Raw genomic sequence first — 21,292 nt, 5'->3', positions numbered from 1 at the left:
CTTTATGCAAATGTGGTGTAGCATTGAAACATTAAAAGGTATATGTGTTCACTTTATGTTTTTAAAACTGTTAAAACTTCTTTGGAGTTTAGTTCTAATTGATGTGTCAGTAATCCTCTAAACTCTGAAATGGAAGAAAGGCTTGTTATACTTATTATACACTTCTTAGGTGTTTGTTCTGACAACAAACTGACAACCTTAAAAAAGAATAAAACATAAAAAGTGTGGAATATCAAGGCTGTCCGCAACAAACATCTAGACACTTTGAAATGATATAACTTCCCTGCGTTAAATGTCAACTGTCATTGTACACATTTAGTTGTCAGCAACATGAGGAGCGGTTGGTCCAATAATAACTATCTGATCATTTAGGTTTCATTTTGTTAGCAATCTCCAGGTAGCTAATGTTAATTATATGTAAATTAAGAGCTTTTGGTCAATTAATTTGCTCCAGAAAATGTCTCTCCCACTGATAACACCAAAGTAATTCTGCTGTCAACAATAACAATAGGGCTCCTCGTTAGGCAGACATGTTAATTGATGCACTGACTTAAATTATCACCTCCTGAAAGCATTGCTTTTGTTGTCACAAATGCCTCTCTCAGCAGGTTCCTTCAGTATTAATAAAGCTTTTAGAATATATCACTGAAGAAGAGAGTTAAGTATTACAGTGTAATGCATGTGACTGACGTCTTGAGTCAGAGCTGAACTTTTTAACATCTCAAGCGTGTGACATGAGCTTCAGTCAATAGGGAGTCCTGTATATATCACAAGGAAATTCAATGTTTAAACCATGATGGTAGAGCACTGTGTTTGGTTTATTACTACTTTCAAACACAAACACGGCATTTCATCTAGGACAATGAATGCATACTCCACTCACTTTTGCCTATTAATACCAGCCTGCTGTCACATGTTCATTTCTGGTTGTCATGGTTCATACAAAAGATCTTTTCATTATTAAAAATGAATGCAAAAAAAAGTTCCCTTTTTATGGGGTATAAGAAAAAAGAAAGTGATGTCTTAACACTATCAAACCTTATCGCGGTATAAATATTGTCTTCAAAGTTGTGTCCTTGGAGTTCTAAAATAAAGTGAAATATTTATTACTGTATTATGAAAATGCCACTTTGCCTATGAATTTTCATGCAATGGTTGTGATTAAGTCTCCATCCTTACCTCACATTCATAAATAACTAGAGGGCACTCAGAGTGCGCAAAGCATCGTTGATTAATTATTTTACTTGCTTCTTCACCCAGTCATCCTTTACTTACTAAATTAGTTTGTTAAGAAGTGCAATGTGATGTGAGGCAGATACATCTGGCCCCGCTCCAATTCAGACAGATTTCTAGCAAGGCCCTCGCCGGAACAATCACATCTATTAAGCTCAAGTGGGGTGGGTTTGAGACAATGACTGACAGAGGAGTATCATGCTGTATTAGTTATCGAACCAGATTTACTGAACGTATTTACTGACGGAACTGGCATTTCCCATCCAGGGCAGCTAACTTCTTACTCCACCAGGCAGTGCTGATCAAATATGAATCAAGATTTTGTTTCTGCATTGTGTCGGTGAAAAGAGAAAGAAAGTGGATGAATGATGTGTTTATACTGCGCTTTTCCTCCAATGCTGTCAATATAGTAGCTCACATTGTATCCCTATAGGGAGGGAATCACATTTTTCCTGTTTTTGTGTAATTTCCTTTGAACTATTAACATATGTATAAGACTGTTGCTCTAATTTTTCAGTATATGAAGAAAATACTATGAAAAAGAAAAAAAATGTTTTGTGTTTTCTCTGATTGGTTGTAGGTTTATCTAATTGCATCCAGAGGTCTGTTCTGTTGATAACATCCCTTGAACATGGAACATGAACTGAGAGGTTCCAGACTCATACGCTTTTGCAAATTAGTGTGGTGATGCGGGAGGTCACTCATAGTGATGCCCCCATTCTATTCAGTTTCACCGATGCCATCAGCTTTTCCAGATGCAGGTGGCTGTTATTACAGTAAAAAATAATTGATAAACCCACTGTACACTACCTGCCCAGCACCAAACAACTGGCAGACAAAGTTAGCAACTAGCTGTTGAAAACGGTGGAGCATTTAGCAATTAAGAAGCCAGATACTTCTCTCAGAAATGGGTGGAAACCAAAACCGTCCAGAGCTTATATGAAAGTAAATATTAGATTTACATAAGTCTGGAGACCAGAAACATCAACACAACAAATGGATGTATGAAAAGGAAAATGTTTGTGTAAGTGAAAGAGGTAAGGATGTTTTCACAGACGCACTAATACAGTTATGTACTGTTGGGTGCTCCACTGAAACAACAGAGGCACATCAACATCAGTTTGGATGCTGAGGCAGGAGAAAGTGCTTCTTATTCACGTCTGCGATTTAGTGTTATCCACCAGAAGTATGATTCACTAAAATAACATGCCCCTGATGGTCACTTGTATTTACAAGTTCCTTTCATCACAATTTTTTAATTAACTCTCTCTCTTGTTCTTGCAACTCAAGTTCTGTATGGGGTAAAACAAAAGGAATTATTTATTAAACTTTCCACATTGTTCCATTGGATTTTGTACTCTTCGATTTGTATTCTGTAATTAATGAAAAGAGGACATTGAAATGGTGCCTGGGTAACTTTTTTTGCAATACATGTTACAGCATCGATGCCATTTTAAAGTTATATGGGTTTGCTATCTTGGATGTTTTTTATTCAAGGCTTTTAGGGCTTTGAGTAATTATGGGATATGATTTAAGAAGACACTGTATAAAGGATTGAGGGATAGTTGCAAAGAAGAATTTGGCTTAGCCAAGTACACACTGCATGCATGATGGATTTTCCCCAACAGGTCATGTTGAATATTAGTTTAAATCAGCTTCAATACGCTTTGTGGTTCTGCCTCCCTTCAGCATCCTTCTCTCACACTACTGGAGATGAGAGATCACACGATTGAGTGAAACAGTGTGTGACAGTAATGTAAATATTTGTTCTCTATGTGTGTGTCCTGCCTGAATAGTTTATGCGTACATCCCAGACCATGCATATTTGCATATGTTAATGCTAATATATTCTCCAGCCAAGAAGCAATTCTAAAATTAGGCAGTTTTTGTCCTTTGGCCATAGAGAGAGAGGATCATATTTTCTCTCATTTGAATCACGCTACAGTTTTCCTTAGGTAAAAATTCAGGCAATATGCTAGATGTAGCATTACGCTTTTTTAAGTAAAAGATGAGGTCATATTACTCAAACTTTAGTGTCTTCGCATTGTTTGGACTGATTTGGATTTTATGACTGTTTTTAAGATTTCTCTGGCTTGTTATGCTTGGCTGGGTCTGACCAATGGCTAAATCACTTTTCACCTTTTATGAATTGGAGCACAGCCTGGGATCTCCATAACATAAGGAGCAAGGGGGTCTTTATAACTTTACTTTTACCTCTACAAAGAAAGGTGTGCCTGTGACATATTCTGTCCTATACTGTATGATAAAATAGATATCATGCTACTGCTCTACTTTGTGGGCTAGATCAAAGGCCTAAATGTCACATATGGTTATTACAGTAAATGCATATAAGTCTATGTTTCCATATTCAGATAAATCACATTTGATCACACCATCACAAAGCCTGGATCACACCATCACAAAGCCTGGATAGCTACGTGGTGTGTGCAGTATTTATGAAAAACAAAGATGATTTAGTTGTTTTTAAAGGTAGTTTGACATATTATAGTATATATTATATTTGACATATATTTATCATGCTTCCTCTGTGTGTTTTTCTAGTGAGAAATTAACTTTATCATACTGACTGGTATTGGTCTAACTTTATCCATTTATGAAGTCTCAGGGTAAAGTTATGTGTGTCTATAAACAGAAGAAGAGCAGAAGATAACAGTTTTTCTTTTTTACACATAATGTAATATCTTATTTATATTATGCACATGTGCTTCTGATAATTGTATGGTAAAAACTGTTGAGTGCTATGGGCATGGATTAATCATTGGCCAGTTTGACAGACAATGTCCTACAGCATCCAGAGATGCAATCAGGGGTGTGCCTCAGGATCAATGATACATTGCATTTAATACAAAGATCATCAACCTGTGAATGTACACACAAACACTCTTGCATAATAAACAATATTCTTAGTGATGTGACCACAAGGATGGTTTCATATTCATGTATGCAAACTATCAAATGTGTTTGTGCATTGCTTCATATGTTCATAACTGTGTTTATTAATAATCAGACAAAGCGCAATGAACCAGAGTCAGGAGAAAAACTCCTACAGCCTTTCTTTACAACATTTCAGGGGTGACTATGTGTCTTTCCTGTATACATTTTACAGAGTTGTAATTACAGTGATTGCAACATACAGTACAGTACAACAACACGGGTAGTGCATATAGTGGAGTTTTTTTTTATCTACATGTAAAATGTACAAAACAGTGCAAAATAACTTTCCATGTCAGGTGAACGATTCAGGCTTTGACTGGATTTCACTCACTCAACTTCCTGATTAGTTTATCAAACATGACGAGGCTTATCAATGGATTAAGATGAGCATTATGTTGAGTGAGTCATGAATATTCAAAGACACGGGGGACTCTTTTGTGTGTTCTGCAAGGTAAAATGTTCCAAAAGGGAACTTTGTGTACACAAGACATGGCACATGTGTAGATATATTTAATGAAATGGGGAATAAAATGTTTCTACATCCTCTATTTGGAAAAAAATTATTTGTCATTCCCACTGAGTAAATTATTGCGTGCATTTAGTTCCAAATTAGCAAGTGAGCCCTTGTGAGGCTAAGAGATCAAGCTGGAATCAAAACAGCCTTTACAACCAATGAACAGAGTCGCTCTATCAATGTGAAGAAGAAAGATTATATGATGTTCACTCTGTTGAAACCATTTCCTTTTGCTAAATTCATATATTAACCTGCATGTCAGGAAAATTGGCAATGTAGTCAGACACTTATAATAATTGTTACCAACAAAGGCATTTAAACTTTGATCTTGTGGTGGGAGAATTGCACTTGAAATAGAGATATGGTTATTAATTTGCCGTTTTTTAATTTGCCGTTAACTTAAAAAAAAGAGGAGGGGGGGGGGGGGAGTTATTGTGGTTGTGTTACTGTATGCTCATTATCCAGTTGGCTACATGCCACCTAAACCTTTCCAGACAAAAAAAGCAGTTTAAACTTAAAACAACTAAACACAAAAAAACTGTATCTACCTATCAGTACCCAAAAAAACGTACAGAATACCATATTCTGTAGACACTAAGTAACAACCCTGCACTATTTCAGGTATGTAAGCTATTATTTTCAGTTTGTGAATCAAAACAATAGTCCTGGTAACACCTACTGTAACATGATTGTAGTAGATAGTAGTTGTGTATTGAATTGCATTATATATAGTTGTTTCATCATCACTAAAAAAATAATGGTTGTAGGCCATGTGTGTTTATATCTTTGGTGAAAAGACTTTGCAGGCACAAGAAAATTTAGAGAATGGGCCGCAGTTCTTGTCCAAACATCAGCCACTCAAGCCATGCTGTGGCTCAGAAGGTAGAGCTGGTCGTCCACCAATCTGAATATTGCCTATTTGATCCCTCGTTGCATTCAGACACAAATCAGACACAATCCCAAAATCTCAAACTCCGGAACTGAATGTGATGGTTATATTAGATGCAGATGAACAGGTGGCACCTTGCATGTCAGTCTCTGCCATCAGTGTATGCATGTGTGTGTGTGTGTGTGTGTGTGTGTGTGTGTTTGTGTGTGTGTGTGTGTGTGTGTGTGTGTGTGTGTGTGTGTGTGTGTGTGTGTGTGTGTGTGTGTGTGTGTGTGTAAAAGTGCCAGAAGACTAGAAATGTGCTATATAAGTACAAGTTAATTTACCATTTAACACTCCTTCTTCTTCTTAAGACACACCACAAACCCACAGTAAAGAGCTAAATGCACCAAAACTCACTTGAAAGTGGGCCACTGTAACTTTGAAAGTACTACACGTTTCCAGGAGCAAATGAATAATAGAAGCAAAAAAAACAAAACAAACAACTGTATTATTTGGGCTCTTTGAAGGCAAACAGCAACATGGCCATGATGCAACAGCAGGAAACAAGGGGGTCACCACAACATTGTGTTTCTAGCCATCAAAGGCAGAGACATAACCTCTGCTGCGCCACAGGACACCTTTAATCTCCTCAAGGTGTCTCTCATAAGAAAGGGACACAGATACATGAGGAAAAGTATGTGAATGGGAGGAGGGGGGAAGACTGAGCAGAAAGGAAGAAACTGCATTCCAATGCACTTTTGAAATCAACTTTTGAATTTGCCACAGGTGGGAGGGTGAGATCACGCACTGAGGGACACAAATTATTTATTTAGAGTTGATTACAGTCATTAATATAGTAAGGGAGGAAAGGAAGAGACAGAGGGAGAGATAAATGAGTGCTGTTTGTCAACTACATTAATCAACCTGATCTCTGGAGTCAGGGCTGTGGGATGGAGGGAAGATGAAATGGTGGGAGGTGCAGATGAAAAGACCGCGTAGCTTCATATATTCGTATGGAATCTGAAAAGAACAAAAAAAAAAAAAAAAACACTGACAGCTTCAGTGACAATGCTACAGTAACTTAGGACCTACTCTAAATGAAAACACGGAAAGCTTATTTGGTTTACTAGATTTAATTTCAGTTTATTTCCCTGCTCCCTATGCATGAACTATTTTATTACAATTTTCCTTGAAAGGGGCAATGTACAGTAGTTACTCAAGTCATACTCCCCAAAAAATTGGGGGCAGCATTTCACCTTGTGCAAGAATTTCATGATTTAGAGGACAGTTTTCGAGACTGTGTACAGTTAGACACCTTGCAATGTCCTAAAAAATGTAAATTCTGCATTTAAGAGATCCTTGTCATACACCTACTTTACCCAGCATCTTTCTCCAATGCCCACTCTCTCGTCAACAAACTGACATGAAATTGCAGATTACTAACTACAGTAAGGAGTTACCAGGTCACATGGTCTACCCGCTGACTACATCACATCGCCAAGTTAGATTCTCCAGGGACATTACAACTGTCTTTTAATTGCTGAATCTCAAGGTGTAGATCGTTTTTGTTTTAGTTTTTGGTGGAACGGCGTAACCATGGATGTATTAAGAACACTGGATACAGCGTTTGAGGCAGAGCCCATGTCATTCATATGAAAGCTGCTCAGAAAGTTCAACTGCCACGTCTAAAAATACCTGGATGATTGACCCTGCCTCCACATTGCGGCCCATAGAGCAGGCACACAGTCTTCTGCCCACCCAGTCGGCTAGTTCCAGTTTAGTGCTCCAGCTAACTTGAATGGGGATTCAATTATTTAATTGTGCAGCTCTTCTAGACTTTCAAATTATTTTTCATAATGAATGGATCAAATTCTGATAGTGAAACGACTCATTTCGCAGGGTTTGTAATGCTTGAAAAACAATTATCCACATATTTACAGACGTCTCTTTCGTCACTGGGAAAATGTATTTTTTGGACAGAGGGCATCACCTGCAATTCCATCATTTGGCTACTAAATCAAATTGGCTTCAAAGCCCAATAAGCTTTACTTTCCAAAGTAAGCCTCACTAAACTGGTAAACCTACAGTATATCATGAAACATTCACTTGAGGTTTAAAAACTGCCTGCACAGGTGTGTCTTGCACTTAAGTGACAGTAATTAATCACAAAAAAAGTAAATAAATGATGAAAAAATGGCCTAAACCAATAGAAAAGGGAGCTCTGCCACTTATTTTACTATTTGCAACAAAAAGTAAAAGTAAAATATAAATGGACAAATGGATGGGAACAGTTGCTGGGCTGGCAACTACATTCAGACAAAATTATTTACATCATGGCATGTCACTCATTGGTAGTGATGTCCAAATGAAGCTTCATGGAACATTTGCATTATTAGATTCCACTAGATGGAGATCTCTGTTCAACAAAGGGTTGAAATCATACTGAATTACCATTCATTGAGCCCTATTCTTTAAACCAAGAGCTCTATCTAGTGGGCTCAACAAATACAACTAGTGGTTCATGAGGCTTCATTTGGACATCATTACTCATTGGGCAGCACAGCTCTCCGTGGGGTCAGAGAAGAAATTCGGCACAAGCATAAAGAATGTTTCTCACTCACTTTCCAGTCAGCCTTTGTCCCACTTAAACCTTTAGACAAACTACAATCTCAGAAAGAATGGTCCTATACTATGACTTAGGAAAGAGACATAAAAAAGGTCCCCCCATTCATTTTCACAGTAGAGAATCTGGAGTTGTTTTCCTTGTTGGAAAAGTTGAAGAACTTGTGGCCTCAGGTATATCCAATCTTTAAAGCTTTGTAGTGACTTACATGCCTCTGTGAACATAATTACATTAATATCCTGAAGTCATAGCAAACGCAAGATGTAAGAGATAATAATCTTGCATTTAAATATGAGTAAGTGAGCCTCAACAGACAGTTAATAAATTGACCTTTTACATTTGCAATAAAGCCTAGTGTCAACTTGCACTACCTGTTTTTACATTTTTCTCACATGCAATGTTTTGTTTTGCAGGCATATTAGCCCATAAAGTGTCAACTTAACATGGAAATAGTGCCTAAGGAGATGAAGTTTAGAGGGGAGCATTCTATCCTTTTATCTAAAATGCACATAGTTATTATTGTTTGCTTTCTAAACATGCCTCAAGGTATACTGCGTCATTGCTCTGACCTTGTGGCATATTTTTCAACCATGGTGCACACTGCATTATTCAAGGTTTAACACAGACACTGCGGAAAAATGAAATGCTATTATTGTGCCCCATGGAACACATTTTTTTCATTGATGGTGGTTGTTGGTTGTTAACTTTTGTTTGGTAATCAAGCTTGACTTGACTTCATCACATCAGGGAAATACAGGAGAAAAATTATAATCTGTTCAATGATCTCTAGGGCAAGTTGGTTGTACGGTTGCAAAAATCTAAAAATTACATGGACGGAAGAGAAACCCTTTCTTACTTCCTGACAATTTAAGTTTGTGCAGATGTGAGGTCGGATGGTAAGAGAGACAGACAGTATGTTGTTGCTTTATTGCAAATGATAAAAAGATGTTGCCTGCTATGCTTACAATAAACATTCCACGCTCATAAAGACACAAAATCTTGCTTATTCCCTGGAGGTCACCAACCACCATTTTTCAGATGTTTTAATGTCCTTTTATTAAACAAAAAAAGCCCCAGATGGTTATTGTTTATAGCTGTATAACTCCTTACGATGCATAAACAGTAACATAATCTTGTAGCTTTTACAATGCACATTCAGTCCTTTATCCACAGATAAAACACTTTCCAGTGCCCATAATGCAATGCACATACAGACGGTGGACAAAATAAAAGGTATACCTAACAAAAAATGCAATCTAATAAAACAACACCACAAACTGTCACATGCAATGAATCAACACCTCTTGGACAAAGTGTAAAGGGAAATCATACATTATATATATATATATATATATATATATATATATATGTATATGACTGATTGTGTGTGAACTAAGACTAGCTTGTTAAAGGAATGGAGAGTATGTGAGATATCATGAGTGCACGAATGCAGGTGAAAAAAAGGGATTACTTAGGTGATTTACTAAAAGGACAAATAAATAGAAATGGTCGATCTTCTTACAATAAAAACTATCACAACCTAAGCCAAACATTTTTATTTTAAATGCCTGCAATACCAGAGGCAAGGACAGTTCTCACATGGTTAACATACTGTATATCTGTCAAATTATTATTGTCTCCAACGACCAGCAAGCAGTGCGAAACCTATAGTTCACTGGTGCAGAAGGATGGCTTCATGTGGTCCATTTAGTCCATTCCTTGCGGCACACATAGACACACACATGAACAAGTGATGAAAACGATATTTTCCATATTGCAGACGAAACAGTATGCAGACAATTAGCCTTTGTGCAATTAAAGTGCAATCATAAGGATAATTGACAACAATGCCAGTAAATCCATGCCTTTATTGAGTCATTGATGGCCCCTTAAGTGTATCCCAGTTTGTTAATGCTCAGCTCTATGTATTTTTAATTGCCTCATTAAAAGCATTGATTTGATCATAGAGAGGCAGTATAAAACGGGAAAGACGTGCTGTCTGAACATTGCTGATTGGATGAGGGAGGGTGATAAAATTAGAGTACTTAGTCTCTCTGTGTTTCTCAGCCAGCCAAATCAAGCCAGAAAGATCTCACTCTTGCTGAAAATGTGATCACTGCAAAAATATGATTGTTATGTACATCATTTGTTTCTCAGAGGGGGATTTGTAAAAATGTAGATTCATAATTAGATTGTGTCTAATGGAACAATTGAATTTTATGCAAGGCTTTGCAACCGCTCACTCCGCACGCTAATCAGAAACCAATTTTAGACGACATTCAACTGTTTAAGTGCTAGAGCAATGCCATGTTTCTGAGAATGAGTGAAAACAAAATATGAATTTCCGTAGCTATAAATCCATCCATAAAGAGTCTTTACTGCAACACAGAACAGACTTTCTCTTGGGAAATTCTCGTGTTTTACCGTAAATCATTAACCATCTGTTACTCTTTATGGTCTTTGCCTTTCAGTCACCTAATTCTATTGCTTTGATAATCCACTTTTTGAGCTACATCAGCCGAATACCAGAGAAATTAGGTGACTGATTCCACCTAGATAAAAGGGAACCTAATTAGTGTAAGAAGGTAAAGATAATAAGGAGATAAATGTAAGCCTAAGTTTAGGAGAAGGTAACAAGGTCAGCATGGAATTCATTGGTTTAATAAGAGATGAGGTCCATGCATGATTAAAAAAGGGGTAGTGAAAGGTAAAAATTACACAACAGAATAAAGGAAGAGAGTGCGAGAAAGGGAGCAAAGACAAAGATAAGGAAAAGGGCAAGAGAAAGACGGAGGAAGAAGTGTGCGAGTGTGTTGAATGAAAGATGAAAAAAGGAGAGATGGAAAGGTTGAGTGCTGAAAGTCACTTTTAAAGTTGGAAGGATTGTTTTTAATGACCGGTACTGTTTGAGTGAATGACCCTCTGTCTCTCACTTCTCAAAATCAAAACTTTTTGAACACACAGGGGCATACTGTACACTCAAAAGCACTTGTCCTTACTCTTCCCAAAATGCATTTGGATTCTGCAACTACATAAAAAAAAAAAAAAAAAAGGAAAAAGCAAGGGTAATGAGCTCTACCATTAACCCTCTCCTGCTTGGGGAGAAAGAGCATTCATTATCAGCACCATGTACTTAGAAAAATGGAAAGTCAATAAGACAGCCAGAACGCAACATGCCCACACAGGCTGCAACGACTGTCGGCTTTGCCAAGAGACACACATCCAGGTGAAATGACTGAGAATAGGAAACGCACAGTGAACAGTAAGTGAGCTGGCCAGTTTAAGTACTTGTCAATATTAGGCTCTGTGGTATTCTGAGTGCACAGCCTCACTCCTGTTTAACATTCTAACAATCTGCTAATGTCTATTAACTCAACAGCACATGTTCAACGGTTATTTCTGTATTTTTCTTTCTTTACTATAAGTGAGAGCAGACATTTATTAATAATAATACATTTATTAACAGATATTTAAGTGGATTACTCATAAACAGTGTTTCTGAGATGAAACATTAAGAAAGTGCGGTATGACACATATACCAACAATGCCCCTTAAGACACCTCGACGTGTATGGCAATATGGAAATTATAGAGACATTCCAAATTAAATATATTTTTATTAATAAATAATAATATTCACAATAAAAGAAGCCCTCCTGGACTGTCCTACACTAGCGACTAGCATTTACCAAAGTTACATAATGACACAAAGGAACTGACCGGTGGAGGAAAGAGGACTCCAGCAACTCCTCTGTTGTGCAAGGTAAAATTACTGTTTTTGTCATAGAAGTCTGGTGGTTTTGAAGAGAGTGGAGTGATACTAACTTGGGAAAAGGGATTACACATTTTAACAAATATTATTATCATGGCAATTAGATAGATTGATTTGAGCTAGCCGTTTTAAAATTGATTAATGCTACTATGGTTTCGTTCTCTAGTGATTTCTGAGATTATTTTTTAGTCACACATTCTACTATATTCTGTACTGCAAATGCTTTATCAATTTTTTTAAAGGAGTGGTAAAAGAATTGGAAAGCTTTAAGTAGCATTTTGGCTTGTGATCATACGTTTTGTGGTACTTTAAATCAGCATTTTAATTTTCTATTCTGCCTATCAGAACTAAATGAGTACCATCTCTGTTCCTGTCATGAGCACGGCATGCTGCATTTTCCTTCAGCAGATTCAGTTTCAACACCACTGCACTGCCTCTAATGCTGAGACATCATCACCTAGGTGGGTGAAAGGGCATGGCGTCAAAACTCCAAGTTCACTCATCATCTTTATTGTCGGCCATTCAGAAGACAAAGATGACAGGTTCTCACTCACATTAACGAGCTGACAGCAACGGACAGGGTGGAGAGGAAAAGAAGGGATAGGGGGATGAAAAAGAGAGAGAGAGCAATAAAACTGAGATGGGAGACCCAAGGCCAACACATGTACTCAGACCCTCTCGGTCGAAAGATGGGCTCTCAGGGGGAAACAAGGTAAATATAGAGGAGTGTGTGTATGTGTGCGTGTGCGTGTGCGTGTGCGTGTGCGTGTGTGTGTGTGTGTGTGTAAGTGTGTGTGCGTGTGCGTGTGTGTGTGCGTGTGTGTGTGTGTGTGTGTGTGTGTGTGTGTGTGCGTGTGTCTCTATCAGTCTTTAGACATTCAGTTGAATATGGAAAGGTCCCTAAAGAAGTAATGTTTAATGATTGCAATAAAGAGCATTATCCTGCTGGATTTCAGGCTATGTATGAAAGTAAATCCATCAGTTGCATTTTGAAAAAACAAATGTTAAGCACCTAACAAAAAAGAGTAATTGAGTGTATGGTACTTCCACTATTTTCATGTCAATGTTTCCTCCAAGCTGATATTTTGGTGACATGTGTCTAATAATTTATACTGACCAATAAACCATATTGACGTCAAGAAAAACTTGGGCCCCTCAAACTAGTAGCTATTTTACAACCTAATATGTAATAAGGCGTCATAACACCTGTAATTTGGTATTCTATGTAAATGCACTAGTCCGTTTGTGGGCATTTCACCTTCCCATACCACTGACTGTGATGATCCAGTACCTCTTGTACAAGCTACGAGATGTTCCTCTGCCGAGTTTCAGTGGTGAATACTAATGAGGGCTTACTGAGGTGGAACTTTTCTGCTTCTGAGGTGGCAAGAGTCTGTTGAGGAAAATAACTGTCTTACTTTCAGGATTTCTGAGTATCCCCATGAGGGTAATAAAGAAAGTGCGGGGAGGAAAGTGTGTTTTTGTTTGGATGTGTGTTAAATGTGCTGCTGAGTCAGCACAAAGGCAACAGGAGAAATCCAAGGGATTTCCAGAGCCCAATAGAAGACGTTCCTTAGGAGGATTCATTCTGTCCCATTCCATCCCATCAGCCATCCACTGAGGTTTTTTTAGTGTGCGTGCACGCACGAATTTGTATGTCACAAAGTGGTTATTGATGGAATTTCTACTTCCTCGGCAGGTTCCCTGTGTCTGGGATGCTTAGTCCAGCATGGCTGCTGTGTGGGTGTGTGAGAATGCAAGTGCGCGACTGAAAAATAAGGGTTTGTTTGAATTTGTGTTTATGCATGGGTAAGTGTGACAAAAAGGGTACATCAGTAGGAGAATTCAGTATTTATGTGCCAGTGCGACACATGTGAAGTCACTAGAGCATGAATCCGTGTCTTACTGCACAAGTTAGGTCACACAGTACTCTTCATGTCATCCTGCAGCAGACTGACTAAGTCTGGCTGCTGTCTGGCTGTCTAGATTTAAAACAGACTGATTCTGCTGACTGCAAGATGAGCGCACAGGCACACGCTCACGCTCACGCTCACCCAGACACACGTAAGCATTAAAGTGCTTTTCTTGGTGAGGAAAGCAGCTTTAGGGAGTTTTAACAGCAGGAGGTGAGCTGTCAGGGATTTCAAACCTTCAAAGTGTCAGGAAGGAAAAAGACTGTGTGTGCGTATAAAGACACTAGAAGTACCTGGCCAACCGACTGGAGATGAATATCTATATGTTTGAATCAAACGAGAGAGACAGTGTTGGAGCCTTCCATCTGAAAATACCATTCATCTCAACTGTCAGTGTTTCAATGCGACTTGGCAGTGATCTTTTCATCCAAACAACCTTACACTCCTACAGCACCATCAAATACATAAAGTTAGGCCGAGCGGGCGATACTTTCATTTGAAAAATTGTTAAAATGGATATTGAGCAACCAGTCATGTCGACATGAATTTTAAAACAGATGTTTTTAATTGTAATTTGATAGTTGTACTAGATGCAGGCTCGCCACGTGTCTTCCCTGTGTCCGGGACAAGATTTTTTTCGTCATAGTAATTCCGTCCTTACAGGGATACGTTGGGTGTGAGACTGTGTTGATATTGATAATGTTGGAGGGAGAATGTAATATAAAATAATTGATCCACCTTCTCTCTTTTCACCGAAATACACACACACAGACAGACAGACAGACAGACGGACACACACACACACACACACAAACACACACACACTAACACACACACACACACACACACACGCTATAACATCCTCCGCACCGGCGCCAGTCTGTTACTTGTTACACACCACCTTGGACAGATGTTTGCACTGTATATTTCCTTCAAGTGGTGAATCTGATCAACAGTTAATTGTTGACCTATAGTAACAGGGCACCAAACATTTTTGCTTCCCCCGTCCACGGCCCGGGACAACTGTACGCATGTTCACCCTTTGACTGTAATCCTGAATGGATGAACATTCTGATATTTATAAGTTGATGTATGCTGATATATTTGTCCATATAATTGTTTGTGTGATAGAGACTATGTCATGGTGTAATTTTTTTTTCGCGTCTGGAGATGGAAATTAGCTAATGCCTAATCTGGCATGAATCGTCTCTTCTCATGTTGAGATGTTTTTGTGCATGACCCCTGTTTAATAAAGACTTATAATGGCAAAAGAACAATTAACTTGCGTATAGGCAGATCCACCCATGATGATGATGATGGCTTTGCTATACAGTTTTTTTTATTGTTGATTGAAAGCCTTTTGAGTTTTGTAACATACATGTCTGCTTCCTTGAGTATTCAAGCAGTCAGGTGGTAAGCGGATAATTCATTCTAAATATGCAAATGTTTCCGTAAGGAAGAAGTGAAAGGCTGAAATATACTGAAAGGTAATTTGATGCATGTCATGTTTAATTTCCAAATGCAACCACACACTCCACACACTGGTAACATTTTATCGCTTGTCAAATCACATCTGAAAATGTTTCTGACGGTATGTACAAGCAGCCAGATCCTTAATGCAAACCAAAAGAGAAGGGTAACTAACCACTTGATTTACTTTTAGGGGTTAAAAATTCCACAAGGTATGGTAACGACAGGAGTAATACAAAACATGTGTGCAAGATTAGAAAAGCAGGAATTCCACTCATGAAGGACTGGCCTTTATAAAGTGGATTTAACATTTACGGTTAACATTAGAGGGTCTGGTTTCCTTGAAAATATGAACTTAAATGTAACATCACAAAGTGAAAGCGTGTGCAGTATGAAAAAGCTAATGAGAAGCTAACGAATATTATCAATGGTCAAATGCAATGTTTCAAAAGAACGGACACTTCCAAAGCCAATGAGGTTGAATACCATTTGACTGTTTTTCTATGTCATACAGTATATCAATATCATTCTCCTCTTACATTCCTCACAAGTGTTTGCAAGTCCACAGCTGATATCACATTGAGCTGTTGATTCTATTTTCTATGATGGTAGGGATATAGACAGGAATATATACCAATCTCTACAGTCCAGAGATGGAGAAAGACATCACTGTTTTGTTGTATGTATACCTTTGATTCATCAGAGCTATGCAGTAGAAGCTTTTGTCCTTGTTTGAGTCTCATAATCAACTCTACATATACTATCAAGACTATGTCGTACTGCATTGGCACTCTCTGAAGGCAACTGAATATTTATTTATTGATTTGTTTAGATTATAACCAAGCCCGATGCCCCAAAGGCGAGTACAATTGGATCAAGTTGAGAGAATGAACCCTGACATAGAGGCTACGTCCATTTTTATACAGTCTATGATATTAGCATATCACACTGACCCAGATCCCTCTCCACTGGTAGACCATAGACATATAAAACATTGCATTTTCTTCACTTACTCTTCACTAAGGATTTCCACGTGCAAATTTTATAATAATGGATTAATGAAGATTTTTTTCATTCCTAGTCTTAAACTGTTACCAATTTTTGATTCCTATGGAAATATGTCATCTTTTACAGTTTATTGCTTAATTTCAACTGCATAGTATGGTACGGCACACTCTACTCAACCCAACTTGTTCTTTTTTGTTTTTTCATAAGCAAAAGTTGCGGCTAGTACCTCGTACTTCCAAGCAAGCTCAGCCAATACTAAAAAAAGTGGAGGTAAAAGGCTGCAGAGAGAATTTTGCGGACATCAAGCTACCGTAAATAGTGGCCGCAATTATTTTTATTCATACGACCTAGATTTTTAAGAAGTGACAGTCTGAAAAACTACATCATACGCTTCACCTTACAATAAACAAGGATCCAGCAAGTGAAGATGTTGTGATAATAGTTTCATGCAGCGTCGCTATGGCGATCAGCTATGAACCCCACCTGCACTGAAAAGGGCATATCCGCAGTGGAAAATGGAAAAAAACACCTGGCACCACAAGTGAGTTAAGTCGAACCATGCAGTGGAAATGAGGCATATGTCATATGTACTCTGAGTGATGTTTTCTGTAAGCCACTAGGCCCTCATTGATTCAATGAGAGCTTGGCAAAATGATTTAGTCAAGAAAACAGCAGGGCTGTCAGCCTCAGTGAGATACACTAATGGAAAAAGATAGCATTTTGTAGGGAAACAGAAGGGGGGTAAAATGCATTTAGGAATTCAAGCACAAACAAAGCAATATAACTGACTGTTTTGAAGAAATGATCTGGTTTGGAGGTTTTGAAAAGAAAATGTTTACTGCCATTCTAGTGTTTGTCTGTGTGTGTGTGTGTGTGTGTGTGTGTGTGTGTGTGTGTGTGTGCCTTACCCACGGTTAGCTGACCGGTCAGTTGTCCCTGATCATTCCTGGCATTGACAGTCACATTTCTGTCTGACTGGAGGATCAATGGACTGTCCTACAGAGAGTGAAAGAGGGAGAAAACATGATAAAGACAAGAGCAAGTTGTATATTTCTTACACTCCAAAAAATCAATCCATGTATACTGATATAACTTCAGTTTCTATACCCACATGTGCTCTTTACTTTCTTTATTATCCCCTGTAGCCCTTAGTATCACTCCTCTGTACACCAGTCAAAAGTGCTTTAACCTATATCAACATTCACAGTTCATAGTTGACTTCCTCTCTTCTGCAAACCTGATATACTCTGTATCAAATTAGCATGATCTATTCAAGGCAGCGTTCTGCCTGTGAGTGTTTGCTTGTTTCCAGTTGTGTGCCTCTGTGTCTGTTGATACTAAAGGCAATAAGTCCCACATAAATGAGCTGAATACAACTATGACCATGGCCTCTGCTCCCATCTTTAGAGTTTGACTGAGCCACACGCTGCCCACATCGTTTTACATTCAGTGGAAGTGTGTTGCTACAAGCCTTAGCAGAAGGCTCGGTTCATATTGAGAGGCAGCCCAAACAAGTCGATTACCGAATGCACTGGAGTTCAGTTCTATACTTTCCGCCTCCTGTCAATATCGATGTAGCCGGCTCCTAAGGCTTGTAGAAAACACTCTTTTTTTTAAAATAAACTCTGGGTACGCTAACTTGTTAGTGCTTCAATTTATGTGTAGGGACCGTTACTGGGATTTCTCTGTTAATAGGTGATCAACGAAACAAACTGTCTCGATGGTTAATTTGATGTATATTCATGACAAAATGGAATGCAATCTCTCTCAAAATCGCAAAATCGTCCCACTCACAATTTTAACCAACTTTCCTTTCCGTTCTCCTCCCCATTTTCATTATCTACACTTACATAATTTTCTTTTTATCATCTTTCCCTTCACTTATGCCCCTTTCTCTTTTAAATTGCTTATTTGTTTTGGCGGCATGAAATGAATGGCTCACAGGTGACCTAATTTCTCTGATGATTTCCCCAAATTAATATCTTGCTGCACTCTGAATTCCAAATGAGAAATGTGTTAAAAATGGAAAGTGGTTGATCCGTTAAAATGGAACCCCCCCCCCCCCACACACACACTTCCCTTCCGCTCTCACACCCTCTCTCTCTGTTTTGTTATTTGTTACGGGAGAATAGTCATTGTTTGGTGTTCTGTTTATGCGAGTCAGGACCAAATTTCCAATATGTCACACCTGTCTATGCTTTATTTTGAAGCGTCCTGGGAATACCGGGGATGGGCTGATCACAAACACAAACAATCACACAAGCTTGAGGGATGCAAAGAAAAACAAACAAAACAAAAGCAGTGACAAACAGGACTTTGATGTGACTACTACTGTGGGTAACGTGGCAAATGAGTGCTCAGGTGCAAAGCCACACACGCACACACCACACCACCCACTCATACAGCTTCAGGTAACAAATTTGGCAAGCAATAAATGAATGCTTCATGCAGTTTATTGTGCATTGCCTCTCTCAACTGCTTCCTAACGCATGTATGCTGGATGAATCTTTGTCAACGGGGCGTATGATAAGCTTCGCTTTATTATCTTTCCACTCTGTTAAAAGCATTGGGCGCTTTGTAAAGCCTGGCAGATGTAATGTGCTGCAAATCATTCCAGTTCAATGGGCAGTGTGCATGAACAGGCCTGATCCCATTCCTTTAGTGGAGGACTCTGTCATTTAGAAATGCATCGATAGATGGAAAATCTTATTTGATTAAGCACTCATATGCAAATGCATGGAAATAAGTGCTGTAAATAATTGCTGTATATTAAACAGCTGCTAATGTCTATTTATACAACAGCTGATTGAAGACAAACAATCTGAGCGGTGGTGCTTAAATGAAACATAGGAGCAGGTAACACTAATTGCTTGTCCGTCTTGATGAGAACATTGTTTATTCTACCTGGAGGCTATCAACAATTCACAGTTCAGACCATCAAGTGCAAAATCAAATCACCTCTTTATCACCTCGGTTACCAAATTAAAAGCTCATGAAGCTTGTTCATTTTTTGGGACTGTGCACTTACTTCAGTATTAAAAATTATGAACTATGTACATGAACAATCTGTGGGAACTGAACTTCGAGTTTTCTCTTGTTAGGTGCAAACTTGCACCACACTGCTTTAAATTAAAAGTTAATTTCTGTCCACGAAAGCTCTGATCTTCTGTGAGGTTTGTGTGATGTTTGATGTTTTCTCATTTTAATATTAGTTTGATGTTCATCCTGTTGGAGTTATACTGAAAAAATGTTTTGCACTGCAGAATGGTACTGTAATCGTTTCAAGTCTTAGGCATCAATCCATCAGGTGATGCATACATCATCTTTGACATTGTTTGATGTTAGAATTCCAATCAGTGATTGAATTACAGTTCACTATTTGAAGTGTGTGGGCAAGTTTGGACTACGTGTCTTGTTTCCGTGTTATTACGTGGGAATTGACATGAATTAATGATAAATGACAATATGGCACTGCCACATTTTCTTGCCAGCTGCAGACTAGAGCTGCAGTCTGCCCCACATGGCAATGATGAACATGATATACACAAACAAATGCTCTGACTGCTAATAAATCTTACTGTGTCCAATATGTGGCAGGCTAACAATGATTTCAGAAATGTCCACCTCACATACGCCTCAACACCATACAGCACCACGATCATACACAATAATTATGCATAAGCACACCTATTAAACAATATGAAAGCACCCTACAGCATTTCCACATAAAACACATCCCACATTTCAACACCAGCTACCCTATGTTATAAAAATAAAGTAATATTAAAGTAATATAATTTCATTTCAGACATAACATTCAGAAATATCCTCGGGCAGCAACAGGGAGTAAATTAAAGCAAGCCCATTTAAAATGTAAAGAAAACAATTAAAGTTTAACAATGGAATAACAATGAGCTACAATAAACTGCAGCATATTTAAAATGTATTATTAAGATTCATTCAAACTACATTTAAAACTACTGTTTATGGGTTCACTTGTCAAGATATGTAATAGACTTAGATTAATAGGCAAAATTTGATTTTGCAGAATTAAGTAGTAGTGAGATTTAAGGGGTATGCTCAAAAATATTTTTTTTCCAAAGCACGAAAACGAAAGTGTTTAGTTTAGTGTTATAGACAAGGGAGAATAGCATTTTCATTAATTAATTTCATTTATTAAATTACATTTCATTAAATAGCACTGAAAGTTTTAAATATGGTGATTCCCTTTCCTGGAAGGTTTTCACAGTGTTGTACTAAGTTATACAAATGAAAAGTGACCTAAATAGTTGTAATGTAAACAATGAAAAAGCAGAGCTTGGTGAGACGCTTAAAACCTGGCTCTTTTATCACCTCTGCACAGCTGACCAATTACCAATCACAGTAATTTACCTGAAAACATTATTGGATATGTAAAATGCATATAAGATAAGATAAGTGGTGGTTGCTGGTAGTACAAACATGTAACATGTAAGAATGCCAAAAATATATTGGTGAGCACATGTAGCATTTCCTCACATGCACCATATATCATTTGTGATGTTTACTTTGTGCTCAGCTCACTACTCTTTTTTATCTCCCTCTACCGCTCTCTGCATTGTCCCTCTGGCTTTTGTGTTTAGAGTCTCGCTCATAAATCTCCCCTCATCGTGTGAAATGTGCAGACAGGCACAAATAAATACACTAAAGGCACACACATCACACGCTCTCCTGTGAGCTGACACAACATAAACCACGATGCCATTAATTCAGTTAATAGTTTAATTTAACTTTGATTATAAATACAGGCACAGGGCTGCCAGCCTGAGGTAGCCAGTGTAATTAGTCAGGTAATAATAAGCTGTGACTGGTAGCCCATCATCACAGCCTCTAGCCACCAGTACAGATGGGTCCTAATAACAAGCTTTCAGCTTGCCTGTCTAACTGACCGCCTA

The 21,292-nt window shown here is 38.1% G+C and overlaps 1 protein-coding gene across 1 annotated transcript in view; it reads right to left on the bottom strand.

The window, feature by feature from the left end:
* Positions 1 to 21,292, bottom strand: part of LOC310961613 (zeta-sarcoglycan-like) — a gene marked incomplete at both ends in the record, with an annotated part of 392,549 nt that overhangs the window by 60,722 nt on the left and 310,535 nt on the right. The window contains one exon of the mRNA XM_083933745.1: positions 17,267 to 17,354. Within this exon, the coding sequence (XP_083789871.1) occupies positions 17,267 to 17,354 (88 nt within the window). The remainder of the gene's footprint in view (positions 1 to 17,266; positions 17,355 to 21,292) is intronic.

Source organism: Echiichthys vipera (genome assembly GCF_963691815.1).
Source record: "Echiichthys vipera genome assembly, chromosome: 2".
Taxonomy (NCBI): domain Eukaryota; kingdom Metazoa; phylum Chordata; class Actinopteri; order Perciformes; family Trachinidae; genus Echiichthys; species Echiichthys vipera.
The sequence above is the reverse complement of the archived record's forward strand: the minus strand, read 5'-3'. Positions and strand labels throughout refer to the sequence as shown.